Below are 25,056 nucleotides of genomic sequence, written 5' to 3' on the forward strand. Positions count from 1 at the left end.
ACAAAACTATACCTGCGTCTACACTGCAGCTGAGTTCTGTCAATATAATGTCGACAGAACTCAGCAGTTTTGTCGACGACTATAAACCTCATTCTACAAGGAATAACGCCTTTTGTCGACAGAGTTCTGTTGACAGAAGGCATTATTGCATCTACACTGTCCTTTGCATCTACACTGTCATGTCGACAAAGCAGCTTGCTTTGTCGACAGAACTGGATGTAGTCTAGACATTCTTTGTTGACAGAAGCTTTGTCGACACTATCTGTCAACAAAACTTCTGTCAACAAAAGCCTGTAGTCTAGACGTACCCTAAGATGATAAATTCTTAAATTAGTGATCCAGGGCCAAAAAATAATTATCCAAATTATCAGTCAATAATCTCATTGACCCATAGATACTAGATATTCTACTGAAGCAGCAGAGGAAGAAAAGACAATCTAAAATGACCGGCGGGCTAATGGAGAATTCATGTGGCTACTGGGCTATTAGATTCCCAACAGGAGATGAACAGATAATTTCCTTGTTCCCGGCTTTGAATGAAAACCATTGGAAAGACTATATAGTCCCAGCAGTCATTTAGACCCAATACCATAGATTTCACACCAAATTGCTATTCACTTGTCTATTTTCCCCCATATGCTCTAAGGAACTGCAGTTATTTTACAAGAACACCACTCTATGAAGTTTTGAGACTCTTTAATACATAAAAACAGCAAGATTAATCCATGTATGTAAAAAGAAAAGCTTAGATAATGTCCTTAAAATGCATGTATTCTTTGTGAAAAACATCATTTAAGACTGAAAATATGTGCTTTCATAGAGCACTCCTTATACAATGTTATCACTGGAATAAATTCCATTACTTACAATAGTAGAGATTGCCCTAAAGCCTGGTGTATTAAGAGGAAAATCCACTTCACTAGTGAATCAGGAGACAGATTTCTCAGGGGCCAACCCAACACTGTACAATGAATTCCCCTGGGAATTAAGGACTATCAAAAATCTCATCTCCTTCCACTCTAAGAGTGAGATGCAATTCTTTCATCTAGCCTTCTCTAACAAACATACAGTAATGTGTGTGTGTGTGTGTGTGTGTGTGTATGTGTGTGTGTGTGTGCGCACGCGTGCATGCACATACATAAACAGATGACAGAGTTTAGGCCCATTGTTTAACACCCCTCTGGAAGGTATCCAGTGATAAGTGCAGTATAAGGACCTGTATAGCCTGTACTAGAACCCATATAATCCCCTCCCAACAAATCTCAAAGCCAAAACAATGGTAATGAACCCTCCCCCCATGGAGTGAAGTAGTGACTATAGTCATTTGCCAATTGGAGGGTGGAACCACAGGACCTGAGCAAATCTGTCAATCCACTCCCAGCCTTTCTCCACCTCAGTTCTCAATGCCATCTGATTCATAAGGCCCATATAAGCCCACTGTACAAACATGCTATTTCAGCTCACACATTGCCATAGTGTGATCCAAAGCTATTGTTTGCCTTCTCAAGACTTGCCTTCTCAAGACTTGCCTTCTCAAGACTGTTTGAGCTGACATCAATTTTTCTCTAGCTGGAGGCCCTCTCTTTAAATTGATCCATCTTTCTATGCAAAACAAACATGTTTTTCCACCTGAAGAAAAGCCAGAGCTTCTCTGGCAGGGACAGAAAAGCCTGTGCACAAGGCTGGTGAGCACAGGTGGTTGAGTTACATACATTGGGCCAAATTCAGAGGGTCATTTGTCATTGACGCAAGCTAAGTTGACCCGCTCTACAGAAGTTAACCCTCTTTATATTCCCACTAGAATTGGTGTCTCCAGTCCTTTCCTTCACACTCCCTTTCTGTTTAGTTTTCATTCTTCTCAATTCTTCACCCTGTATTTCCATATAGACATTTTTCCTCTTTGTCCCATCTGCTCATTTTTTCACATTCTGTCCTTAGTAATAGTTCAGCCTACTGGCTTCAAGACAGACTCCAGCCCACAGCAGGTGCAAGGGCTTGTCTAGGAGTTACTGCTGCTTTGTGTAGAAGCAACAGCCTGAGCTTCCCTCAGCCAGGCTTAGCTCTTCTGTGCTTGAGCTTCTTTTGTAATAAACCATGTCTCAAGAGCACTGTGGTGCACATCCGAGAGCCGTCAAGGGTTTAGTTAACAGCACACTCCTGTCTGTGCCATAGCAAGACTCTGCTCCTCATTTAGGGTATATCCACACTGCAACACTATTTTGGGATACTGGAAATATCCCAAAATAACTAGCCCTCATCTTCTTAGCAGGCCCATTATTTTGGGCTCGCTACTCCAACATCCCTGTAAACCTCATTCTACGAGGAGTAAGGGTCGTTTCAGAATAGCGCTTTATTTCAAAATTTGGCACTAATGATGAAATAGGCCATTTCAAAATAGCATCAAAATAAAATACACAATTTGCACAGCTCAAATTGCATATCTTATTTCGAGTTCTGGTGCAGTGTAGACGCACCCTTAGAGAACCATTTACATGGCTACTGAAACCAAGCAACATTGAAAATCAGTGTTGAGCAGTACAAATATATGGTAAGAGATAGGCTAGGCTCAAACTTACAATATTAGGAGCTGATTCAGGAAAGCATGTAAGCATTGGCCTCAGTTCACTTTCCTCAAGACAAAGTTGAGTTTGTGTTTCATTTTCATTCACATTCACTCCAGTGTCTGTCCTAAGATCACTGCTGTTGGGATATGTAAAAATTAATAGAGGTCTGGGATGACTATATATCAGTAAAAGAAGGGTCCAGAAAGAACAGGCATTGCTCTTTAAACATGTTTTTCCGCTTTTGTCCTGGCAGCCTTGGAAATAGTTGCGCTAAACATTGTCTTGTTTTGTCTTTGCACTTCTTCTGTAAAAACAGTTACAGGGTCAGAGTTCTTTCCTGCTCACTATAAGCTGCTGATTAAGACAGTATGTAATGCTGATTTAACTTAAAACCAGTAAGCAACAAACAGAGGCAGGTATAATTGTATTCATCACTTGCTTATTAATATTCATGGCATGAAAGTTAACCTTACTAAATAAGGTTTTAGGGAAAGTAGTAATATATGTGTAAATTAACATACAAAAATGAATATAAGGGTGTAACTGATGCCAAATTTTTGCCACTTGGAATACTGTTTCCAAGGTAAACATGCATCAGCAATAAAGCAAGTCATTTACCACATCTGTTCCTGGGTCACCTGTTTCTTCTCTAACAACTGCAAGGGAAATTTTTGGGTCTCTACCACTTGATCTCTGTCTGACCTAGAAGCAGTCAAGGGAATCAGAAAGCTTGTGTATTTTAAATTATTTGTAGGTCTAATAGGTAGCAACACAACACTTACCTTGCCTGCTATTTCTTGAGTGTCAACACAGTGCCAAACACTGGAGTCAGCAAAAAGATAAAATGAAACAACAGCACCACTAACACGTGAATTTTCCCACTGACATTAATTGCCTTTTACTTTCAATCTCTCTTGCACTCACTCTCACACACAAGCAACTTTAGCGAGCACCAACAACACAGACACCTGTTTTATCCCTGATATTCAATGACAGGTCAGATGACTGCATAGGGTTCCATTTTGAACTGATGAACAAATTATGTGAAAAACCAACGCTGAGATCTGTTTTCATATAGGCCAGGTTTCTAATAGACTTACTCCAGTGTGAGAGCAGAATTGAACCCAGCTGTCTGGGTGGGTAATAGTGCTACAACAGAAGGACATGTTTGCCTTGATGAGATTCCTGAACACTGTCGTGTGACTAAAGAATGCAGTCATAGCCTTTTCACTGAGGCTATGTTTATACTACCATGGTTTTTCAGAAAAAGGTATGCAATTTGCATCCCTTTTTCCAGTACATTTCTGAAATTTGGCCCGTCTACACTGGGCCAAATTTTGGGAAAACCTCCTCTTTCGAAAGAGCCCTTTTTCCTTGGGGAACATGGAAGACTGGGCTTCTGAAAGATTCTGTCTGCTCTTCCACAAAAAAAAGCAGAAGAGCAAATGTGTTCCCTGGATGTGGTGAAGTTTTCTGGTATCCCAAAAAAACCCAACAGTCTAGAATATCCTGGGAGAGATGAACAGATTGGTCAATACATAGAACAGAAAGGGCACTGGCCTCAAAGCAGAACCATTCCCTACCATTCCAGCAGCAGGGTGAGAGTTTCTACATTACCATCTGATATTGAGTGGGATCATCAATATCTAGAAGGAAAAATAATGCTTCCCAAAACAAAGTGGATAGGGATCATCGCATCCCTTTTTTCAAAAACTGGAGTTTCAAAAGAGAACCCAGACTCTGATTTTTTGAGGCTGGAACTGCAAAAAAACAGAAAAGAAAAAAACAATGCTTTTGTTCAGTAGTTTGTGCCAGCTCAGATAATAAGTATATGTACTTAATATATACATAATATATATGTGCACACATTGTACTAATGTGCAGATGTATACATAACAGCGACAGTCACACTTCAATTCATCCTTCCTTTTGAGTGATATTTCTAGTTCCAGTTATACTCCTAAGTACAAAAAACCTCTTTAAAACAAAAGAATCTACAGTATTTACATACACACAAATACCATTTCTAACATATTCTTTGGTTTAAAGACATATATCATTCTAATTAATTTTCTGTGTGACCATTTAGATAGCTGAGTCAAATGGAAAACCTTTTCAAAAGGGGCAAAGTATATTTTTCCATTCAAAAAAAATAGAAAGACAACTGTTAATTATAACTTTTATCCCAGTATAAAAACTGATTTCTTCAAATTATGTGCAGTTGGGTTAGCCTCTAACAGATAAAAAAAAACTTTCTGGTGATAGATTAAATATTTATTAATGAAAATTAAAAGATATCACTTTTGATTTCTCCCTGTATCTTCACTGCTATTCTTCTGCTTTCTATTTTTGTAGTTTGACTTACCTTAATGCAAGTTTGATTTATACAGCGGTAGAAAACCTAATAGATGAAAGAAGTGTTATAGAACTGCAGAGGAAATAATCCCCTAAATGAAAATAATTTGTTTAGTTTCATTAATACTATACGCAGCAGTGCAGGGAAGGATCAATGTAATTAATGTTGCTAGTTACCACAAATATAATCATTCTCATTAAAGTGCTGGCTCATTGGAGACTTAAGGTCAGTTCACATTCTTTTCTTGCAGGCAAAATCTGCCACAGAAGTTTTTCTGAGTAAATAAGATGGCCCATACTAAACAGAAACTGTCAAAAAGCAGAGCGCCCACTTGCTTGACTAAGCATCTCATTAGGGGTGCTTAGTTACCACTGAACCATAGGTTCCAATCCTGAGAGGGTTAACCGATCCCCTCCACTTTCTGAGAGAGAAAAATTGAGCATGTGAAAATTAAAATGTCTTGTGTTGGGGGGTGGTTCAGATGAGTCCTCCAAAAACTCACGTCCTGTTCTACAGTAGTTTTATACAACTCTGCTCAGCACCTTGCAGAATTAGATTCCAAGTTTCCACAGCACTTTCCCAAAAGTAAGCATTTGTCCAGATTTGTTCTCCACCCCTACTGCAGTGCAGGCTGCTAGTCCAGTGATTCTCAAACTGGGGTCCATGTGGATACTCCAGGGACAACATGACTTACTGACCCTGCTGATTAATTCCTTGACTCCCTCCTGGTAACTCCTGCAAGATGCAGGACAGGACTGGGGTGTGCTCAGGGGAGAAAGCAGAAAGAGATGGGGAAGGAGAGGAGTAGAGGGGAAGTAGGGATGGAGGGAGGTAGTTTAAGGGTGCCTTGGGGAAGAGGTAAGGTACAGGGCCTGGCTGAGCAGGGGTTGAGCATCCGTGGGGAAAATTAGAAGTTGGCTAGTGGGGGGCAAAAGATTTTAAATCAGAATGGGGGTCCTTGATGTTCGAGAGCTGCTGCGCTATGCCATGATTACCTGCCAGACCGAGGTATAGAATCATAGAATCCTAGAATACTAGGACTGGAAGGGACCTCGAGAGGTCATCGAGTTCAGTCCCCTCATGGCAGGACCAAATACTGTCTAGACCATCCCTGGTAGACACTTATCTAACCTACTCTTAAATATCTCCACAGATGGAGATTCCACAACCTCCCTGGGTAATTTATTCCAGTGTTTGACTACCCTGACAGTTAGGAACTTTTTCCAAATGTCCAACCTAAACCTCCCTTGCTGCAGTTTAAACCCATTGCTTCTTGTTCTATCCTCAGAGGCCAAGATGAACAAGTTTTCTCCCTCCTCCTTATGACACCCTTTTAGATACCTGAAAACTGCTATCATGTCCCCCCTCAATCTTCTCTTTCCTAAATTAAACAAACTCAGTTCACAACACACCTGTTAATGCATCCCAGAATCATATTTGCTTTTTTGCAACAGCATCACACTGCTGACTCATATTCAACTTGTGGTCCAGTATAACCTCTAGATCTCTTTCTGCCATACTCCTTCCCAGACAGTCGCTTCGCATTCTGTCTGTGTGAAACTGATTGTTCCTTCCTAAGTGGAGCACTTTGCATTTGTCTTTATTAAACGTCATGCTATTTACCTCAGACCATTTCTCCAATTTGTCCAGGTCATTTTGAATGATGACCCTATCCTCCAGATTAGTTACAACTCCTCCCAGCTTGATATCATCTGCAAAATTAATAAGCGTACTTTCTATACCAGTATCTAAATCGTTGATGAAGATATTGAACAGAGCCAGTCCCAAAACAGACCCCTGCGGAACTCCACTTGTTATGCCTTTCCAGCAGGATTGTGAACCAGTACGGTTATCCAGACAGTTATGCACTTCTGGATCTAAGTTGTATTTGCCTAGTTTATTGATAAGAATATCATGTGAGACCGTATCAAACGCCTTACTAAAGTCTAGGTATACCACATCCACCGCTTCTCCCTTATCCACAAGACTCATTATCCTATCAAAGAAAGCTATCACATTGGTTTGACATGATTTGTTCTTTACAAATCCATGCTGGCTGTTCCCTATCACCTTACAACCTTCAAGTGTTTGCAGATGATTTCCTTAATTACTTGCTGTGACGGGGCAGGCGCTTTGCCCGCGCTCCCCCGCACTGAAACGGACACCAGGGCAGAGAGCAGGCACCTGGGAAGGCGGGCGGATGAGGGGGGGCCGACCGCGGGGAACCCGGAAGCCGTAGCAAGGGCAGAGGTGGCCGGCAATCGGGAGGACTACCCGGCGCTGCCGGATGACGTCAGGGGAGGCGACGAGCGGGATGCCAAGAAGGGCGGGACCCCGAACGCCGGAAGGACGCCAGCCCAGGAGGTGGAGGGGCAGGGGATTCAAAAGGGCGAGTGCCACAAACAAGAGGGAAGCTCCTGGAGGTGGGAGAAGGCCAGCCCCCTGCCAGGAGAGCGTAGCACGGGAGAACCCCTGCGCACAGACCCCCGCCAGAGGAAGGGACTCAGGGTGAGTCTACCCCCTTGCTGGGGAACCTACTGGGATTGAGCCGGGAAGAAGAGACCCAGGGCGGGGCCGCGAACCCCGTGAGTGGAGGGTTTGGGGAACTCGGCCCCCTCCACTGACAAGGGACAAGCGTCCCCTGGGTCGGGGCTCGGAGAGTGGGAGGGCCCGAGCCCCCTTCCCGGCCCCTCGGATCCAAGTGGGTCCGGAGCGTGCCGGAGTTATAGGCCTCAGACCGCGGCCAGGCAGTCAGTCACAAGGCAAATACTCCCCTTTTGGGATGATGGCTCACCCGAACTCGGGGTGACCTCAGGAGAGTGGGTAACACTTGCTCCATTATCTTTCCTGGCACAGAAGTTAAACTAACTGGTCTGTAGTTTCCTGGGTTGTTCTTATTTCCCTTTTTATAGATGGGCACTATATTTGCCCTTTTCCAGTTCTCTGACATCTCTCCGTGATTTTCCAAAGATCATAGCTAGAGGCTCAGATACCTCCTCTATCAGCTCCTTGAGTATTCTAGGATGCATTTCCTCAGGCCCTGGTGACTTGCAGGCATCTAACTTTTCTAGGTGATTTTTAACTTGTTCTTTTTTTATTTTACCTCCTAAAACTACCCCCTTCTAGGTAGTTGCATTCCAGTGGTGCTTTTATATTCCTTGAAAAGAAAGGAACAATGGAGCTGTAAGGCCCAGTCCTTTTCCCACTGATTTCCAAGGAAAAAACCCACTGGCTTCCTTGGGCTCTGACATCATTGAGTGCTTGTGTAATTGGCAGCCTCCTTATTACTGGCATTCAACCTGTTTTCAAGAGGACATTCTTGCTACTGCTTTACAAACACACAATCCTAGATGCTAAAGAACCGAAACTTGCAAAAAATGGTTAGGCCTGTAAATGGGATGCTGAGGATTCTCAACTCCCACTGAAATCAAAAGGAAGTGAAAATGTACAGAACCTCTCAAGCAGTACTCAGCCCCTCACAGGATTGGGTACACACACAATGATCATTTTCTCTAGCTCCACATTTAAGTATCATCTACTTTGTGCTTGGAGAAAAAATTGCATATTCATGAATAATGGCAGGAGTTTCATTTGCCTAGCAATTAAAAAAAATAGAACAAAGTTTACTACATTCATCCCCAGAGCTTGATTTCTAAAGTAACTACAGTGTTTTAAAGCTCTGTTTAATATATAGCTTGTTCGTGTTTTCCTTCCTAGTTTCTCCTTTTCTGGTTTCTTTTGCTTTGGACTCTCAGTAGCTGGCAGAAGTATAAACAGTGGCCACTTGGAAATGACAAGGAATGCTTATTAAGTAACGCCTTAATAGCACGTATGCACACATGCATTCACAATAATGGCAAAGCTCATCTGTGCAGGAAACCATTTTTTCAGGAGCTGGTGCCAGACTCCACAGGAATTAAGGATCACCCAGGACTCATCTCCTTCTGCTTCAGGTGACCAGCACATTTCTGAAACCTTACCTTCACTAACATTAACACAGAGTGGCAAGGGCAATTAAAAACTCACAACATCATCACAATAAAATACTACCAGAGTTCTGCCCCTGGTAAGAGGATGAACAAGAGAACAAATGATAGATGCTAGTCATGTTTCTTAATGCACTATTCAGGAGGTGATGAGGTTAATATAAGAACCTATAGGTGCATACTGTGTCTTTGAATAGATATATACATACACATATACACACACTCCCTTTTATACTCTTTGTTAAAGTGTGCTATCAAAAGAGGTTTAAAAGCTTGTGGGATGTGTTGGACTTCTAAAGAGGTGCATTTACGAATGTATTCCTAACAAAACATACTCCGCAAAGCTTTAATCTATGAATTGTGACAACTCAAGACAAAATGGATTTTTAATAGAATAAAATATAAACCTCCTGAGCCATTGTGATAAGAATTTTTTTTTAATGTTGTAGAGAAAAAGCATGATGCATTTGGCATGAAAGGAGGAAAGGTCTTAATTTAAAATATTTTAACAAACACTAAATTTGCATGCACAAATGTGAAAAATTGAGATGAAAACTTCATGATAAAGGATAATGCTCTGAGAGAAGGAGGAGAAAGATTTTAAAAGTAAGCAAATATGAAAGGCCTCTGACAGATAATGCCAGCTAAAAGGAATGGAAACTGGATTATGAATGCATTACAGTCTAAAGCCACTGTTCTTCTTACAGTCAAAATCTGATTCCATGGTCCTTCATGACGCTTATTAGAGACAAGGACTGAAGAAAACAATGGCAGCTGAAGCCTAAGTAGTGGAAAATAATTATCAGTAAGGAAAGGACATCCAAAAATATTCAGGAATACTTCAACAGAATGCCCAGTTGTAGAACTCTCACTTACGTATGTAGCTTTTACTCATACAAATAGTTCCACTGACATTCACCAGAATGGGGGTTGCAGGGCCATTCACTTTCATTGTGAAGCAGATATACTGCAAATATTAGCAAACAGAACAAGTTTTCCCCCTGAGATGACATGCTTGCACTAATGTCAGTAAGCTCAATTCACTGGGCTACTCCATCATCACACCAGTAATGTCAGAGGCAGCAAATTGAGTTCATTGTCTTCTGTGGAAACTGGCTGAGCCCTCAATGAAGAAATTATTAATAAATATTTACAGTCTTAATTTTGTTATACAATTAAGGAGCATGATTTTGTGACATCTTACTCAGGCAAACCTCCAGTTAACTTCAACAAAGTTACTTGAGGTTACTGAGGGTATGTCTACACTAGCCTCCTAGTTCAAACTAGGGAGGCTAATGTAGGCATTCGAAGTTGCAAATGAAGCCCGGGATTTAAATATCCTGGGCTTTATTTGCATCTTCCCATCCGGGTGCCATTTTTAAATCCCCTTAGTCCGAACTAACTGCCCGCAGCTACACACAGCAGTGAAACTTTAACTCAAACTAAGTCCTTAGTTCGAGTTAACTGTTACACCTCATGGTAACTCCATGAGGTGTAACAGTTAACTCGAACTAAGGACTTACTTCGAGTTAATGTTTGATTGCTGCGTGTAACCACGGGCAGTTAGTTCGGACTAAGGGGATTTAAAAACGGCGCCCGGACGAGAAGATGCAAATAAAGCCCAGGATATTTAAATCCCGGGCTTCATTTGCAACTTCAAATGCCTACATTAGCCTCCCTAGTTCTAACGAGGGGACTAGTGTAGATATACCCTGAGGGTGCATCTACACTGCAGTGTTTTTCCAGAATAATTGCTGTTATTCCAGAAAAACAATACGTCCACAGAGTAATTGCATTATTTTGAAAGAAAATCAAAATAACAGAGGGCTTTTTCCAATGTTGGTAAACCTCATTCCATGAGCAATAACGCCTCTTCTGAAAAAGATTTTTGGAAGAGGGTTTGTGTGGATGTTCTACTGCTGCTATGTCGAAATAGCTCTTCACCAGGACCATTCTAAAGTTATTCCTCCCCAATGCCTCCTGGGCCTCTAAATCGAGATAGTGCATTCACATTAGGGGAGCCTGCCTTGGACTGATTTTGTGGCTTCCCTGTAGTGTGGACATTCTATTTTGAAATAAGCTTGCAATGTAGACGTACACTAAGGGTACGTCTACACTTGCACCTTAGTTTGAACTAGGGATGCAAATGTAGGTGACTGAAATTGCTAATGAAGCGGGGATTTAAATATTTAAATTGCTAATGAAGTGGGGATTTAAATAGTCCTCATTTTTTGAGGAGTAACATTAATTAGAACCAAAGGTTTGGTTCGAACTAACGCGTCCCGGTGCGCACTTTCACTTTTGAAACAACTGTTGAGCGGAGTAACGTGCCAGCAAGATCATGCTAATGAAGTGTGGGATATTTAAATCTCCGCTTCATTAGCAATTTCGGTCGCCTATATTTGTAACCTTAGTTCGAACTAGGGTGCAAGTGTAGACGTACCCTAACAGAAGCAAGGGATGCAGAATCTGTCTTGAGAACAATTTTGACTGAAATAGGAGCAGGACCTGGGCTCCTGTTGATTCAAATGAACAAACAAACAAGAAGCCTTATATCAACTGTACATATTCTTCAAAAGCAATAGAGTGCCACAATGTTAGCCCTCCAAAAAGCAAATTAAAATAAAGATCAAAGTTAAATATGTACTCTAAGCAACATTGCTACAATATTTGCAAATCTGGAACCAATCTTTTAGCAGTTTCTATTTGCATACTTTAATTAATCCAAAAATATTAAAACTAATCTCACAAAGGAAAGGGTCAAAGTATTAATTAACTTGAGATTTGTTGCTTTTGTATAATGTAACAGTTCAACACAAAGCAAAAAACAGTGTTAATAAAAACTAAGTTACTGTGACAGGTATAATTTCATGGATTAGTGAAATGTATAACATAAAAATTTTCAGTGTTCTCAGTTTTTGCTTTACTAAAACAAAAATTAATAATTTCAGTTCAGTTCCTTTTAAACAGATTCTTTGCAGTAGAGAATTATATTAAGTTTTTTCTTTAACCTCAACATTTTCTCTAATATGTGGGGTGAGTATTGCTCTAAATGGAACTTAGGCCACAGCTACTGTACTAGAAAGTCTCAACTAATATTTATTTGAGGTCAATATTGAACAACCCTCTTGATTGGTAATCAGAGTTCATTCAGAGAAACCTTGATTGAATTTAATCATTGAAGTTTTCATAGATCAAATCTCCATATGGCAATTGTAATTCCAGTGTAACAGTAGTGGTTCTTATCCCAGTCAAATACCTTGCACTGTCAGACAGCCTTCTTAAAAAAGGCCAATGTGTAGCTTTAGCACAGAAGTCACAGGGAGACTTACTGAAAAAGAACTGAATCAAAAACTAATTATACAGCATCCAGCCCATGCGTTAGAAATAGGTGAAGTATAAGAATGGCAATGATAATTGTTACGATGAAAAATGAACAACAGCAAATTGAAAAAAAAGCTAGAATTTTCCTTTGGCCTCCAAAGGGAGAACTAGATTAATCAGGTCCTAAAATTTGAGTTTACCACTTTTGGGGGGTTGGAGGGAAAGGATGAATTGAGAAGGTAAGGGAGAGGAAGTTCAAGGAACCAGGTACGGATAGAAAATTGTAATTGAAATTTTGCAAGAGAAAACTCATTGACAACTTTTTATTTAAATATCTATCTGCAGTGTTTGTTCCTCAAATACAGCACGAGAAATAGAATGTGAAACTTGCAAGAAATTGAATCTGAAATCCAAACATTCAATAATAATTTCCCTGAGTTTGAACAGACACTATCACCAGCTTTTCTTCCTTAAAAGGATCTTCAGAGAAGGACAGATGCAGAAGGAAGATTCTCAAATTGAAAGTCTGACACCGTTTTGTGACTAACTACATATAATACAGTTTTAGGTTACATATGCTTTGTGTATTCTAAATATAGTGTAGCAGCAAGAGTAATTGATTGTATTATAAAATGCATACTTTTGACTAACAATTTAAATTCTCATTACTTTTGATATCTTTGGGTATAGTTTCTTAGAACATCATCATCATAAATATATATGGAATTCACGAGAAATCTGAGACATCCACAGATATTCTGTGGTGGTAATGAATGATACTTGATAGCTATTACTTTTATAGCTTTTCAGAGAAAAGTGAGAGCACTGTCCTACATGCCATTAAGTTATTCTTAGTATTTCTCCCATTTTAATCCACTTATTGCTGTTGGCTCTTTTGCCGGAGGCACTTATTCCCACCATCCCCCAATAGGTAATACAAGAGAGGTAATTTCTGCAGCATCAAGTAAAATTAGGTTATTCACTTATGAAGCACTGAAAAAAACTAAAGGTCTTGTAAGATAACATAGAATCATGTTAGAGCTTTCATGAGGCTTTAGAACTGAGGAGAGTAGTGAAAGGACAGAAGTACTTTCAAAAGCAGCATCATTTATAAAAGGGACTATTATTTTTCTTACTAGACATCACATCTACGGTGGCACATCAAATAGCTTACCTGCTTTCTATGTTTGGATCATTACGCACACAAACAACAGAGGCAGTGGTCTGTTCCCTTTCGTTGTCTATTTCTTGTTGAATTCCCCATTGGTCTGCATCACTGACTCTGATGGCCATTATCTTCACACCTGGTGCTGCTTTAATTCTGTTGGGGAGCAACAGAGATGGTTTTAGATATAAACACCATGAAAATAAACCCAGTGAGATAAACAGGAAAAACATAATAGGAAATGTTCCTCCTTGCATCCCTAGTAAACTGAGTCATGGAGCTGTCAGTCACTCTGTCTTAAAAATAGAAGTGATCCATTTATTTTACACACGATTAAGTATGTGTTTCATTATGTGCAAAGCCAGTTAGTTTCCAATATAACAAGAATAAAAGCACTTTCTGCTTCAGTGGCACCAGTTTGACATAAATGAAACAGATGTGACTAAGCATACGTTGATTTAATTTGTTGTATTTGTCCTTTAATTTAACCATGAGAACCATAGCAGTGTGGAATACCTAGATCCTCATGTTTATCAAGCTGTTGGAGTAAGGAACATGCTCAAGTGAAAGAGCACAACAAAGGGGAGAGGCAGAGACACATCTTTTATTGCCTTGTCACACAGAGTGGATTATAAAATGAAAAGAATTACAGAATTGCATTTGGATCGAGCATGGATTAAATGGTTACAAAAAAATTTGTCACGTTCTGTTTGCTACCGAAATTAGCAAACCTGACTAAACTTTGTTTTTCTCACACACACTCCAAGGGTTGACACAGCTTTTTTTTTTCTTTTTGCACAACTTCCAAAAAAAAAATAAAGAATTTGTTCTGCAGTTCCATTCTATAAAGAGATTTAAAAAAAATGGAAAATAAACTTGATTGTAGCAGCAGGGATTTTGTTTGTACTGTTCAAGTTCTGTAAAACAATTCTGGGATTTCCATGGGAGCACTGAAAATATGCTCAGACTACACTTCAGCTGAAAGCACTACAACCATGCTGCATCACCGCAACTGGGACTTAATGAATTATAAGTAATGCCAAAAGGGACCTGTAAGTTTTATAGTGGGATGAAACAGCACTGCTGAGGCTTGAAATGTTACTTAACTGTGAATTGTGTCCCTCTGCAATGCCAAGTGGCCTATCAGTACTAGCACTACACTGAAAGCTATTTACAAATAAGCACTAGCAGAGTTTGTGATTTTGGATCAAAGAATCTTCAAGATCCAGTGGAGGGAGCTTCCATTTAGATTGTTTTAATTCATTCTGCTTTTATGATACACATTCTCTTTTCCCTTACAAGCCTTAAAAAACAAGGCAGGCCAAATTCATGCCTAGCACACCACCTCTAAAGGTAAAAGAATTCCAACAGGGGACTCATTCGACCAGATGTGCTTCCCTTGTGCTTCTCCACTTGTAGTCAGATCTCTGAGCAGTCTCTCACAGTGCCAAAATGGCATTTTCTTCTACCCCTTTTTCAGAATTTACTAGGCATGCATTATACTGAGCAAAATCCTCCTCTCACTGTTAGCATCATGACTCCATTGACCTCCTGACTTGCACCAGTAGAAACTAGAAAAGAATCAGATCCTTGTCTGATTACTGGGGAGGACAAAGATGCAAAAAGGAGGAAAGCAGGATTTGGGCCTGTATCTTTATTGGACTCACCAGACTTCCTCCACGTGTCTGATTTTAATGCTTTCTCCTATATAACCATTTCCCTAGATTTCTTAACTCCTAAATGTTCACTTTCTTGCACTAAAAGCTGAACCTATTTTGATCAATGTATCCTATACCCCAGTGATGCAGGAGATGGCATCTCCACATGAGTCATCACTGCTTCCCAGGAATGTTGGGTGGGGCGTTAGCTTTTGTCCATGTTGCAGCTGCCCCCTCCTCATACACCTTGTAATGCCCACTTCTCTGCATCTCCCACACTAGATATCCCACTGCTCCATGCTGAGGAGATCTAAGGACACTGGTATGTATGCAGCAGCCTCAAATGCCCCTCCACCTCTCCATCAGCCTCAAGACAATCCTCTGTTGAAGGAGTAGTCATCAATGTGGGCAACTCTTTGACGGCTAAGAAGGCAGACAGGCCCAAGAGGGGAATGGGGCCAAGATGCCAAGAGTTGCCCTGTAAGGAAAGGGAGCAAAAGATGCTCGGAAGCAGAAGAAAGAGAGTCGTGGAAGCAGGGAGTCATGGAGGCAGGCAGAACCTTGGAATAACAAGGTTAGTCATGTGGGTCAGAGACCTAGAGGGAGAATGCTGAGGGGGAAAGATGTGCAGGAGCAAGGGAAGTAAGATGCCAGAAGGAATCAAGACAGAAAGGGACAGATTCTGTAAGATGAGGGAGGAGATGATTCTATAGAGGAATAAGAGGGAAAGGGAAGAATCTCCTAAAGGGGGAGCAGATTTTTTGATGGGGAAAGAGAAAACTACACAATAAGGCTAGGTCTACACTACAGAGTTTTTGCACAAAACCAGCTGTTTTTCCGCACAAACTCGTGGAGCGTCCACAACTAATGCGCATTTTTATGCAAGTAAAATGAAAAAACTGAGGGTTTTTTCTGGTGTAACTATTCCTCCTACAAGGAATAACTCCTTTTTGTGCAAGAGCTCTTGCACAAAAAGGTGTTTGTGGACTTGGAACAGGGGTGTTTTGCACAAAAAGGGGCAATCAAAAAAAGCACAGGTGCCCTGGTGGCTATTCTGTAAATGGCAATCAGAGTATCCTTTCAAGAGAGCGTCCATGCAGTCTGGACGCTCTCTTGTGCAAAAGAGCATCGCTTTTTCAATGTGTTTTTGCAGTGTGGACACGCTCTTGCGCAAGAAGTTTTTGCGGAAGATCTCTTCCGCAAAAAGCTTCTTTCACAAGAAGCCTACAGTATAGACATAGCCTCTGAGTATCCAACTCCAAACTTAACCAAAGTCTGGGTGGATAGAGTTTAGATTCATTTTCTATAAATACTGCTGGCAAATAGTGTTACCCCACATCCTGTTCTTTCTTTTCTAACTCTAGTGCACACCGAAGAACACTGACAATTTCTTCCACCTGAACCAACTATGGGTACACAGGGTCCTTTCAGTCAGGAGGCATTGCCTTTTACTTCTCTTGTGTCTGAGTACAGCTCTGAGCTATTTTTGACCATCTGGATGGCAGATGAGACTCCCGGATGATTCTGTCCTGTTGGCTCACCATTTGCTTCTCTCCCTTTGGGTACTGTCCCTTAACAGGAGGCCTTCTGGTTTTTGGCAGGGCTGCCTTGTTGACTGTGCCTAAAGATTTCATTTGCTGTGTTTCCGCTGTCTCATTGGGTTAGCATCGGGGAACATCTCATACTTTCTTTCTCCCTCTGACTCTTTCCAAAACATTTCAAAATCCTGCAAGATGTTGCTTGGCCTTTTTGGAAGTCATGAGAGCCAAGAAGGATGGGACAGGAAGGAAGCAAAATTCAGCTTCTCATTTGGAAAAGCAAGATGTTCAGAGTAAACAAACCTGCAGATGGATGTTTTGATCCTCTCATCCCTCATAGCTCCATGGGAAAACCCATTGTGAAAATTGGGAGAGTGAATATGAAAAAGAATGGGCAATTCCTTCCAGAGCTGACACTACTGCCTTAAACAACAGGTCAGTGGTTAAACTTCTAACAGTGGACTCAGGAGACCTTAGGCTCAATTCCTAGCTATAGTAGAGATGTCTGTGTGACCTTGGTCAAGTGACTTAGTCTCCCTGGGCCTCGGTTTCCTATGTGTAAAACAGAGATAAATAGTGCCTGCTGCCTACACCACAGGAGTGTTGTGAGGATGAATGCCAGAGGTGGTCAGAAAATAGAATTTCTGTCCTAGAGGAAATTCTGGGCTTTTTGAAATTTCCTTTCATCTCAAATTAGGACAGAAGGCAAATTTCTTGAAATGTACTGTGGACAGAAAATTCCACGAGGCCTAATCGGAACTAGCTAGTCTGTGCCGCGTGTAGCCCCGTGGCACGGGGTCCGAACTAGCCGGCATTTAAAAATGGCGCTGGCCGGCTTCATGCAAATGAAGCCCGGGAAATTCAAATCCCGGGCTTCATTTGCAACTGCGGATGACTACATTACCCCCGCTAGTTCAAACTAGCAGGGTAGTGTAGACATACCCTTAGTGCTTACCATGAGGTAAAGCTGTGGATACTACCTACTAAAGGGAATGGTAAGGCAGAAGTATTCCACAGTCCCTCAGCTCATAGCGATAAGACACCACTTTAAAATGCAATCACATCCTAAAAGCACCTGGCATTGTAAATTCAATGCCTGGAAACTTTTTCTCTTAGCTATTATGAGACCAAAAGGAGAGAAACAGCAAGGAATCACTGGTGTTGGGGGAAAGAACATAAGGAATTGAACTGCTGACCACTGAAAGGAAGTGTTTTAGTGACTTCTGCTGCTTCCCATACACTTCATTGGAAAATGTGAAAGGGAAATGTCTGCTTGCTATATGCAGGCAGTGGCTTTCAAGCAGCTATAATTGTGATGTACAACTTCAGCAAAAAGAAATTTAAAATAGAAACAGAATGAAAAGATATTTAGAAAGCTATACCAAGAATATGCTTAGAGCAGATGGAACTCACTTAAACTGATTAGAAAGGAAGATTTCTAAAATAGCTCTGAAACGGTAATTTATTTTCCCCCTGCTATTATGGAAAAGTACAACACGGTCTGAATTGAATTCATCCTCTCTTACATAATAATAACAGCTATCATAATAAGCTCCCAGAGAATGTTCCACTGTGGGAGCAAAAAAAAGTTTACAAAATGGGGTTACACTTGCAGTGGCTAGTAGTCCAGATATTTACCTATGCCAAGAAACCAAAATAAATCAGCCCTTCCTAACTGTGGCATTGCAAAAAGGAGATGATGATATTACTCAGCTGTGTAAAAAAATTAAGGATGCAAGCCTATAAACTGCTGAGCCCCTTTCTGCAAGGTACTGCATGAATTCAACCCATGGGATGCTCAGCAAATCTTAGGATCAGGCCCTAATTTCTCATCATTTTAGTGATTATTTCATGTTTACATTGTAATGTGCTTGTCACAGACTTTCACTGAAATTGGTTCTCTACCAAATCCTCCTAAAAATATCAATACAATAGAAGCTATATATGTGTCTGTTGAAATTAATATTGAATTGTTAAAACCTTTAAAAAAATACTAGTGGGTTTTGCCCACGAAAACTCATGATACCATCTACATGTTTTGTTAGTCTTTAAAGAGCTACTAGTCTATGTGTTGTTTTTTAAGTTTTTCCTGTTAAAGACTAACTTGGCTATCCTTCTGAAGCTTTAAAACATTAAAGTTAACATCATTTGAAATACATGTAAAAAATTATATAAAGCCTTTGGGCTCACTTGAGTCCTGCCCAAAGAAAGAATATAATGGCCAAAGCACAAATAGTGTTTTTTTTTTTTAAATCATGTAAGTAGAACAACCAGCCCACAAAGCCACATGAAAAGATAAAGATAGATGTAAGCAGATGGCAATGGGAACAGGAGGTTATTCCAATACATTGAACAAAATCCCAAGTAACAGGATCTGAGCAAGGACAACCGGAAGAAACCCCCAACATGATCTTGAGATATCCTCTGTAGAAACAGACGTTATAAGCAAAGTAACTGACAACAGACAAAGGGACCAAAGCAGATTTGCCCTTAGGAATAATGAAGGGGAGATCAGCAAGTATAGACAGAGACAGTATGTTGTAAACAGTATTAGAGGGGTAGCCATGTTAGTCTGAATCTGCAAAAGCGGCAAGGAATCCTGTGGCACCTTATAGACTGTGGGTCTATAGAAGTGGGTCTTTGCCCACGAAAGCTTATGCTCCAACATTTCAGTTAGTCTATAAGGTGCCACAGGACTCCTCGCCGCTTGTGTTGTAAACAGGAGTTTTCCATAAAGTTCTGCCATCAAGTCCCAACCACACTAGAAACAATTCCACTAACTTCCCATTCATTTCAGGCCTGTTTTGTATCTCTCTGCACTCTTCTGACCCTGTCCCTGGCCAAGTATTCTCATCCGTGCTGACGCAAATGCATTCTCATTGGAACTCCTGACTCATAGACCTGTATTTCATCTCATCTCTCTATCATCTTTCAAACTGCATCAGAAAGATCTTTCCTCCCTGTTGTATAGTTCTTAATGTCTCTCTGCATCTGCCATGTTTATGTCATCTTTTGTAGCAGTCCTGACAAGCATTAGGGGATATAGGTAGTATGAAGGCAGCTATTCTTGGGTGATATCTCTATATCTGTGGGTCCCAACCTTTCCAGACCACTGCACTCCATTCAGTAGTCTGAAATGTCTTGTGTACTCACAAGTTTCACTTAAAAAACACTTGCTTATAAAATTAGATATAAAAAATATAAAAGTGTCACACCACACTATTACTGAAAAATTGCTTACTTACTCATATTTACCATATCATTATAAACAATTATTGGAATATAAACATTTTACTTATATTTCAGTGTAGAGTATACAGAGCTTTACAAACAAGTCATTGTATGAAGTTTGTACTGACTTCACTAGTGCTTTTTATGTAACCCATTGTAAAACTAGGCGAATAGCTAGATGAACTGACCTATCCCCTGGGAGACCTCTGCATGCTCGAGGGATTTATGTAGGCCTGGTTGAAAGACACCGCACTACACAAAGAACATAAGCTGCATAAATAAATAGCTAATGTCAGAGCTTTGTGTAGGAAAGGAAAGACAAGAGAGGTACAGCAAACAGTACAATACAGGACAGAAACAAAATTGCGCAGTAAACATCATGGCTAATAGATGAAAAGAGGTCAATGAATCATCTCTCTCTCTCTCTTTGTATATATATATATATAAATTTCCTGCAGGACGACAGAGTGATGACGACATCACTCTGCATCCTGCTGCCCACCTCTGCCCTCAGCCATGCGACCTTCCTCTTCATCCCTGCTCCTTTCTTGGTCCCCTCTTTTCTTTCCCAGTGCTCCTGCAGCCCCAGTTCATTCCCCCGGAATCCCTGCTCTTCCCTCCAGTTCCTGCCTTCTCAACAGCCCCGTATCCTTTCTGCTCAGAGTGTGCACTTCTCCCAGCTGCCCACTGCAGAGCAGGTGGGCTTGGTGCTAGTGGCATCTTCTAGCTGCTGTGCTGCTACTTTCGGGGTGGGTGGGAGCAAGGAGCATGGGGACCGGACCCTGGCAGCAGCTGCAGCACTGCCTCTCCAGTACGTCCCGCAACAGCACCACTGCCTGGTTCTCTTCACACAAGATGGCAGAGAGCCTCCCTGAGCATGAGCAGATCCTACAGTGAGGGCTTGGGGTCTGCAGACAGAACAAGGCCTCCTGCCTGCAACACCCAGGGCCTAGGCAGGTCCCCTGCACTGACAGCTCCTCCCCAAGACATCCAGCTCCAGCGAATTCTGTGGAGACCCTGCCCCTTGGGGGTTGGCCCCCTCAGGAAGGCCTTGCCCACTGGGGGCACTTTGTCCATCCCTCTGTACCCAAAGCACTGCCCCCTTCCTGCTCAGGTCCCTGCTCCCCGCTACTCCTCTCCGGCTCCCAGTGGGGCCCTGCTCGCGGCGCTGCACCCGAGCCTTGCAGGGAAGGGGCACACCCCTGGCTCAGGCAGGCTCTCCCAGGCCCACCACAAGCTGGGCAGGTCTTGGCCACACCGCACACCTGGCCCTATGGGGACAGCAAGGTTACGCTGCACCCTGGCCACTTTCCCAGCTCTCCAGAGTGGCTGCTCTGGGCTCCCTGAATTTGCCACAGAGCAAAGCTGCCCCAATGGCCATTCACAAGGCATTACAGAAACCCCAACAGGCCCAATAGGAAAGGCTGGGCTGAGCATGAGCACACAGCTTGATGAATTCGTGGAAGGAGGAAGGGTGTGTGTAGGCAGGAAGGAAGGGGGATAGGGTATATTTGGGCATCACGGAGGTGAGGGGTTGTCAGCTGATGGTCAGGGCAGTGTGTGTGTGTGTGTTTCCGAGAAAAGGTTTAACGTCCGTGTCTTTACTGCTAGGACTGGGGTCCCATCGCAGAGGGTGGCCAGCAGGCCAACAGACGCCCCTGTTTATAGGAAGAGCTTATTACACCTTAGATTTTAGCTGCTAGAACACAGGGTTCCTTCGCAGCGGGCAGCCTAGGAAAGGCTGAAAGGTGCCCCAACGGACCTGTCACCTGGGAGTGACACAGATCCAAATGCCCAAGCTCTTCCTATGCCTGTCCCTTTTGACTGGCTGAAGTTCTTTTAAATTGTGCTTGGTTCTGTTACAGCAACTGAAGGAGTCAGGTTAAAACTTAAACAGTTACAGGTTTATTAAAAGACTTATAAAAGCATATGGTTACAATGGCTATTGCTCTCCTTCTTAACTGTTAGCAAATACAGATTTTAAAAATGGTTACAAAGAAAATAAAGATAGAAAATAGAAATAATGGTACCAAGTGACAGCTTAATCTTTAAAGAGCTCTAAGTCTATGTGTACACTTAAGACAAAGGACCACATCCAGGTACAATTTTTACCCCTTTCTGTGCCTCTCGACTCCAGCGTGTCAGGCCAGGGCCGGTCTGTCAATTCCTAGGAAAGACAAATACGAGGTGGGCGTCCCCTCTGGAACCTCGGGAGATCAAACACCAAACCCGACCAGCAGATAGATGGTAGATTGACACTCAGAGTAAATGTGCTGCTGGACCTATCTTTATACCCCTGGGGGCCCGTATCCTCTTTCTTATCTAAGATGCTAAATTGTACTGGTCTGTTTTGTGGCGCCAGTTCTTACAAGCAAGTTTCAAATTAATTTACACTTGCAAGAGAGATAACTAAATTGTGAGTACTAGACATTTTTTTCTCCCCCAGTGGACGGCTGTGTGTTCGTATCATTATGGGTTAAGTCAAGGGCACTCCTTGGCAGCCTCTTGGTCAGCAATTGGCATATCTATGTTTACAGCCATTCACGGTCACACAGCCTGGGCCTTCTGCTCTGTGTGCACTGCATGCTCCAGGCAAGCAAAAATGGATGTTACAAAGAAGGTTCCTGTCTGGCTACAGGGGTTATAGGAATGGAGGCAAGGCAATGGTCAGTGTGGGGATGCAGAGGAGGAGGGGTTAGGGAAGGATGGGAGTGTAGGAATGGAGGAAGGAGTTGGGGGGTAGGGATAGGAAGTGGGGAGAGGAAGGGTTTAAGGATTTAAGGTTTAAGGGTGGGTGTAGGAATGGAGATGGGGTAGGGATGGAAGGAGGTGTATAGGCAGAGAGGGTGGCAGATTTGGGGGAATGGTGGGGGTAGGAATGGAGGCAGGGGGATGGGCATGCAGGAATGGAGGCGGGGATAGGGATGGAAGAAGGGGGATGGGCAGTGTTGGGAGGAGGCAAAGGGAGGATCTTGAGGAATGGAGGATGGAGGTGGGAGTACGGATGGAAGGAGAGGGGGTGGGCTGTGGAACACGGATCTGCAGGATAAGGACGAGAGGCCCAGATTACCCCACCAGGCTCTCTTCCTGTGTATCCCAAATCTGGTTCTAAGGCGGGTGCATAAAGGTGGGGGCTATCCCATGATTCCCTGTCTCTCCATTGCATCTTGTCCACACAGAGCATGTCCCAGCCCCATGGCAGGAGCTTGTGTTCCAGCTGGAAGGGCACATCTGGAGCACTGCCACTCTACAAAAATGGGCAGTAACCAGGTGTGGAGAGCGGGGAATTCTCTCCCTACTTTGCCACTTGCATGTAACTCAGCTCCTGTCCCTCGCTAGTTAGCTAGATGCCCAGGAGTACCCAGAATGGAGGGGTTCATTTGGAGTTGAGTTCCATTTCACTGATTGTGTTTGGTTTTTACTTACATGTGAGGGCCACAAGCCCACAGGCTCCAAACTCTGCATGTGAATGTACTACTTTATTGGCAGGTGGAGCAGGAAAGGTGCGGGGAGGGGCTGGTAATTGAAGGGAATGATTGGTCAGGATGGATCAAGAGGGTTTGGATAGAGGAGCCCATCCAGAGGTGTGGTGGAGTGGGAGTGGAGAAGGTTGTGGGTGAGGGCACTGGCTGGCAACTGAAAGTAGGAAGGATGTGCCAAGAAGATTCAGATAGAGGGGCCCATCCTGTGGTGTGGTGGGACGGGAGTGGGGAAGGGTGCAAGTGACTTGGGGCCATGGAGAGTGCAGTTGGGCTCAGTGCAAGACTAACAGGCTCTCTGCCATGAAAGTGGCTAGCAAGAAGGGGGTTAGTGAGTGTAGTGAGCAGGGGGCACAGCCTACTAAAGAACTAACAAAACTGTTTGTAGACCCACAAAAATCAAAGCCTGCAGTTTCTCCAACCTTTCTCAGAAATAATCTATGTCCTTCGCCTTGAAACCATTGTTATGCTGCAGTAGATGAAACTGTTCCTTAAAGTGCTGAAGTGTAATAGCAGAATGCATTATCAAGTCTGGAGGTGTCTAAAGTATTTGAACCTTAGGTTCCTGTTATCAGGTAGAAACATCTATGAAAGCCATACATCAAAGAAAGTCATAGGTTTCCTTGTGCAAAGACAAAGATGCCTTCTGGTTCCTTTTCTACTGAAGGTGTTCCCTTCAGAAATCAACCTTGAAAAGATTTTTGCAGCCTGAATACATGTCAGGCCTAGTAGGAGACCAAAAGAGTCTTATTAAAGGTGTTATCTTTCCAATTTTATAAATAAAAAAACTGTGAAGGTCATTGTTGCTTAGGTATTTCTTTTTAAAAAAGCAAAATTGTTCATCTTTCTCTGTCAAACTTTCCATCAGAGCTACTCAACATGTGGCCCATGGGTCGCATGTGGCCCATGGCCCATTTGTTTGCAGCCTGTGGTGTAGTTTGGATTTACACGGGGCTCAACATGCAGCCTGCAGGTGGGAGCTAAAACAAAAAAGTAGTCAATATAATGGTCTTCTGTCGATATGTGTTTTAGTAGTAAAATTCCTGGACTGTCATTGCTCATTAAAAGTGCTGTCAGATGGGTGGAAATTGGGTAAATACTGGATTTTATTAATATCATCAGAACTATCTTAAATGGGGCCTGTGTGTTGTGTAGTCTTGCTTTAATGCTATTTGCATGTATATTTGGAGGTATATGCAACCACATTTAAGTTGCAGCCCTCGGCATGTGCTGTGAGTATCATTGTGGCTCCTGGAGCTTCCAAAGTTGATTAGCCCTGCTTCTGATAGTAAAAAGATCACAGAATTTAAGAAAAATTAGAAACTATGGATTTTTGTACATTGATTACCCTTTGTACTAGAGTTTTCCTCACTCAAATTTTTGTTTGTTTGTTTGTTGGAGCTCAGAATAGTTCACAAATTTTTCTTTAAATTTTCTTGCCCTTAAGAAACAATGTTTGCTTATTACATGTCCATGTTAGGAAAGAAAAGGTATATTAATTATAATTGACATGAAAGAGTTAATAACTGTTATATGCATGTTTATACCCTATTTTATAGTATTATTTATAAATCAGATAGCAGCAGTAGATCTTAAGGTACTTCACAAAGGAGGCTGGTATCTTTATCCCCATTTTAAAGATGTCTGAGCTATGGTCCAGGGAGGAAAGTGATTTGTCCTAGGTCACACAGCAAATCAGTGGAAGAATTTTCTGAGACTGCGCCCCAGTGCCGTATGCTCTAGGCAACACTGTAT

At 42.1% G+C, this 25,056-nt stretch overlaps 1 protein-coding gene across 1 annotated transcript in view; it reads right to left on the reverse strand.

Annotated features, from left to right (window-relative positions):
* Positions 1–25,056, reverse strand: part of TMEM132B (transmembrane protein 132B) — a 548,756-nt gene that overhangs the window by 286,502 nt on the left and 237,198 nt on the right. Inside the window, exon 3 of the mRNA XM_075898470.1 lies at positions 13,405–13,551. Within this exon, the coding sequence (XP_075754585.1) occupies positions 13,405–13,551 (147 nt within the window). The remainder of the gene's footprint in view (positions 1–13,404; positions 13,552–25,056) is intronic.

This window comes from Pelodiscus sinensis, chromosome 15 (genome assembly GCF_049634645.1).
Source record: "Pelodiscus sinensis isolate JC-2024 chromosome 15, ASM4963464v1, whole genome shotgun sequence".
Classification (NCBI taxonomy): domain Eukaryota; kingdom Metazoa; phylum Chordata; order Testudines; family Trionychidae; genus Pelodiscus; species Pelodiscus sinensis.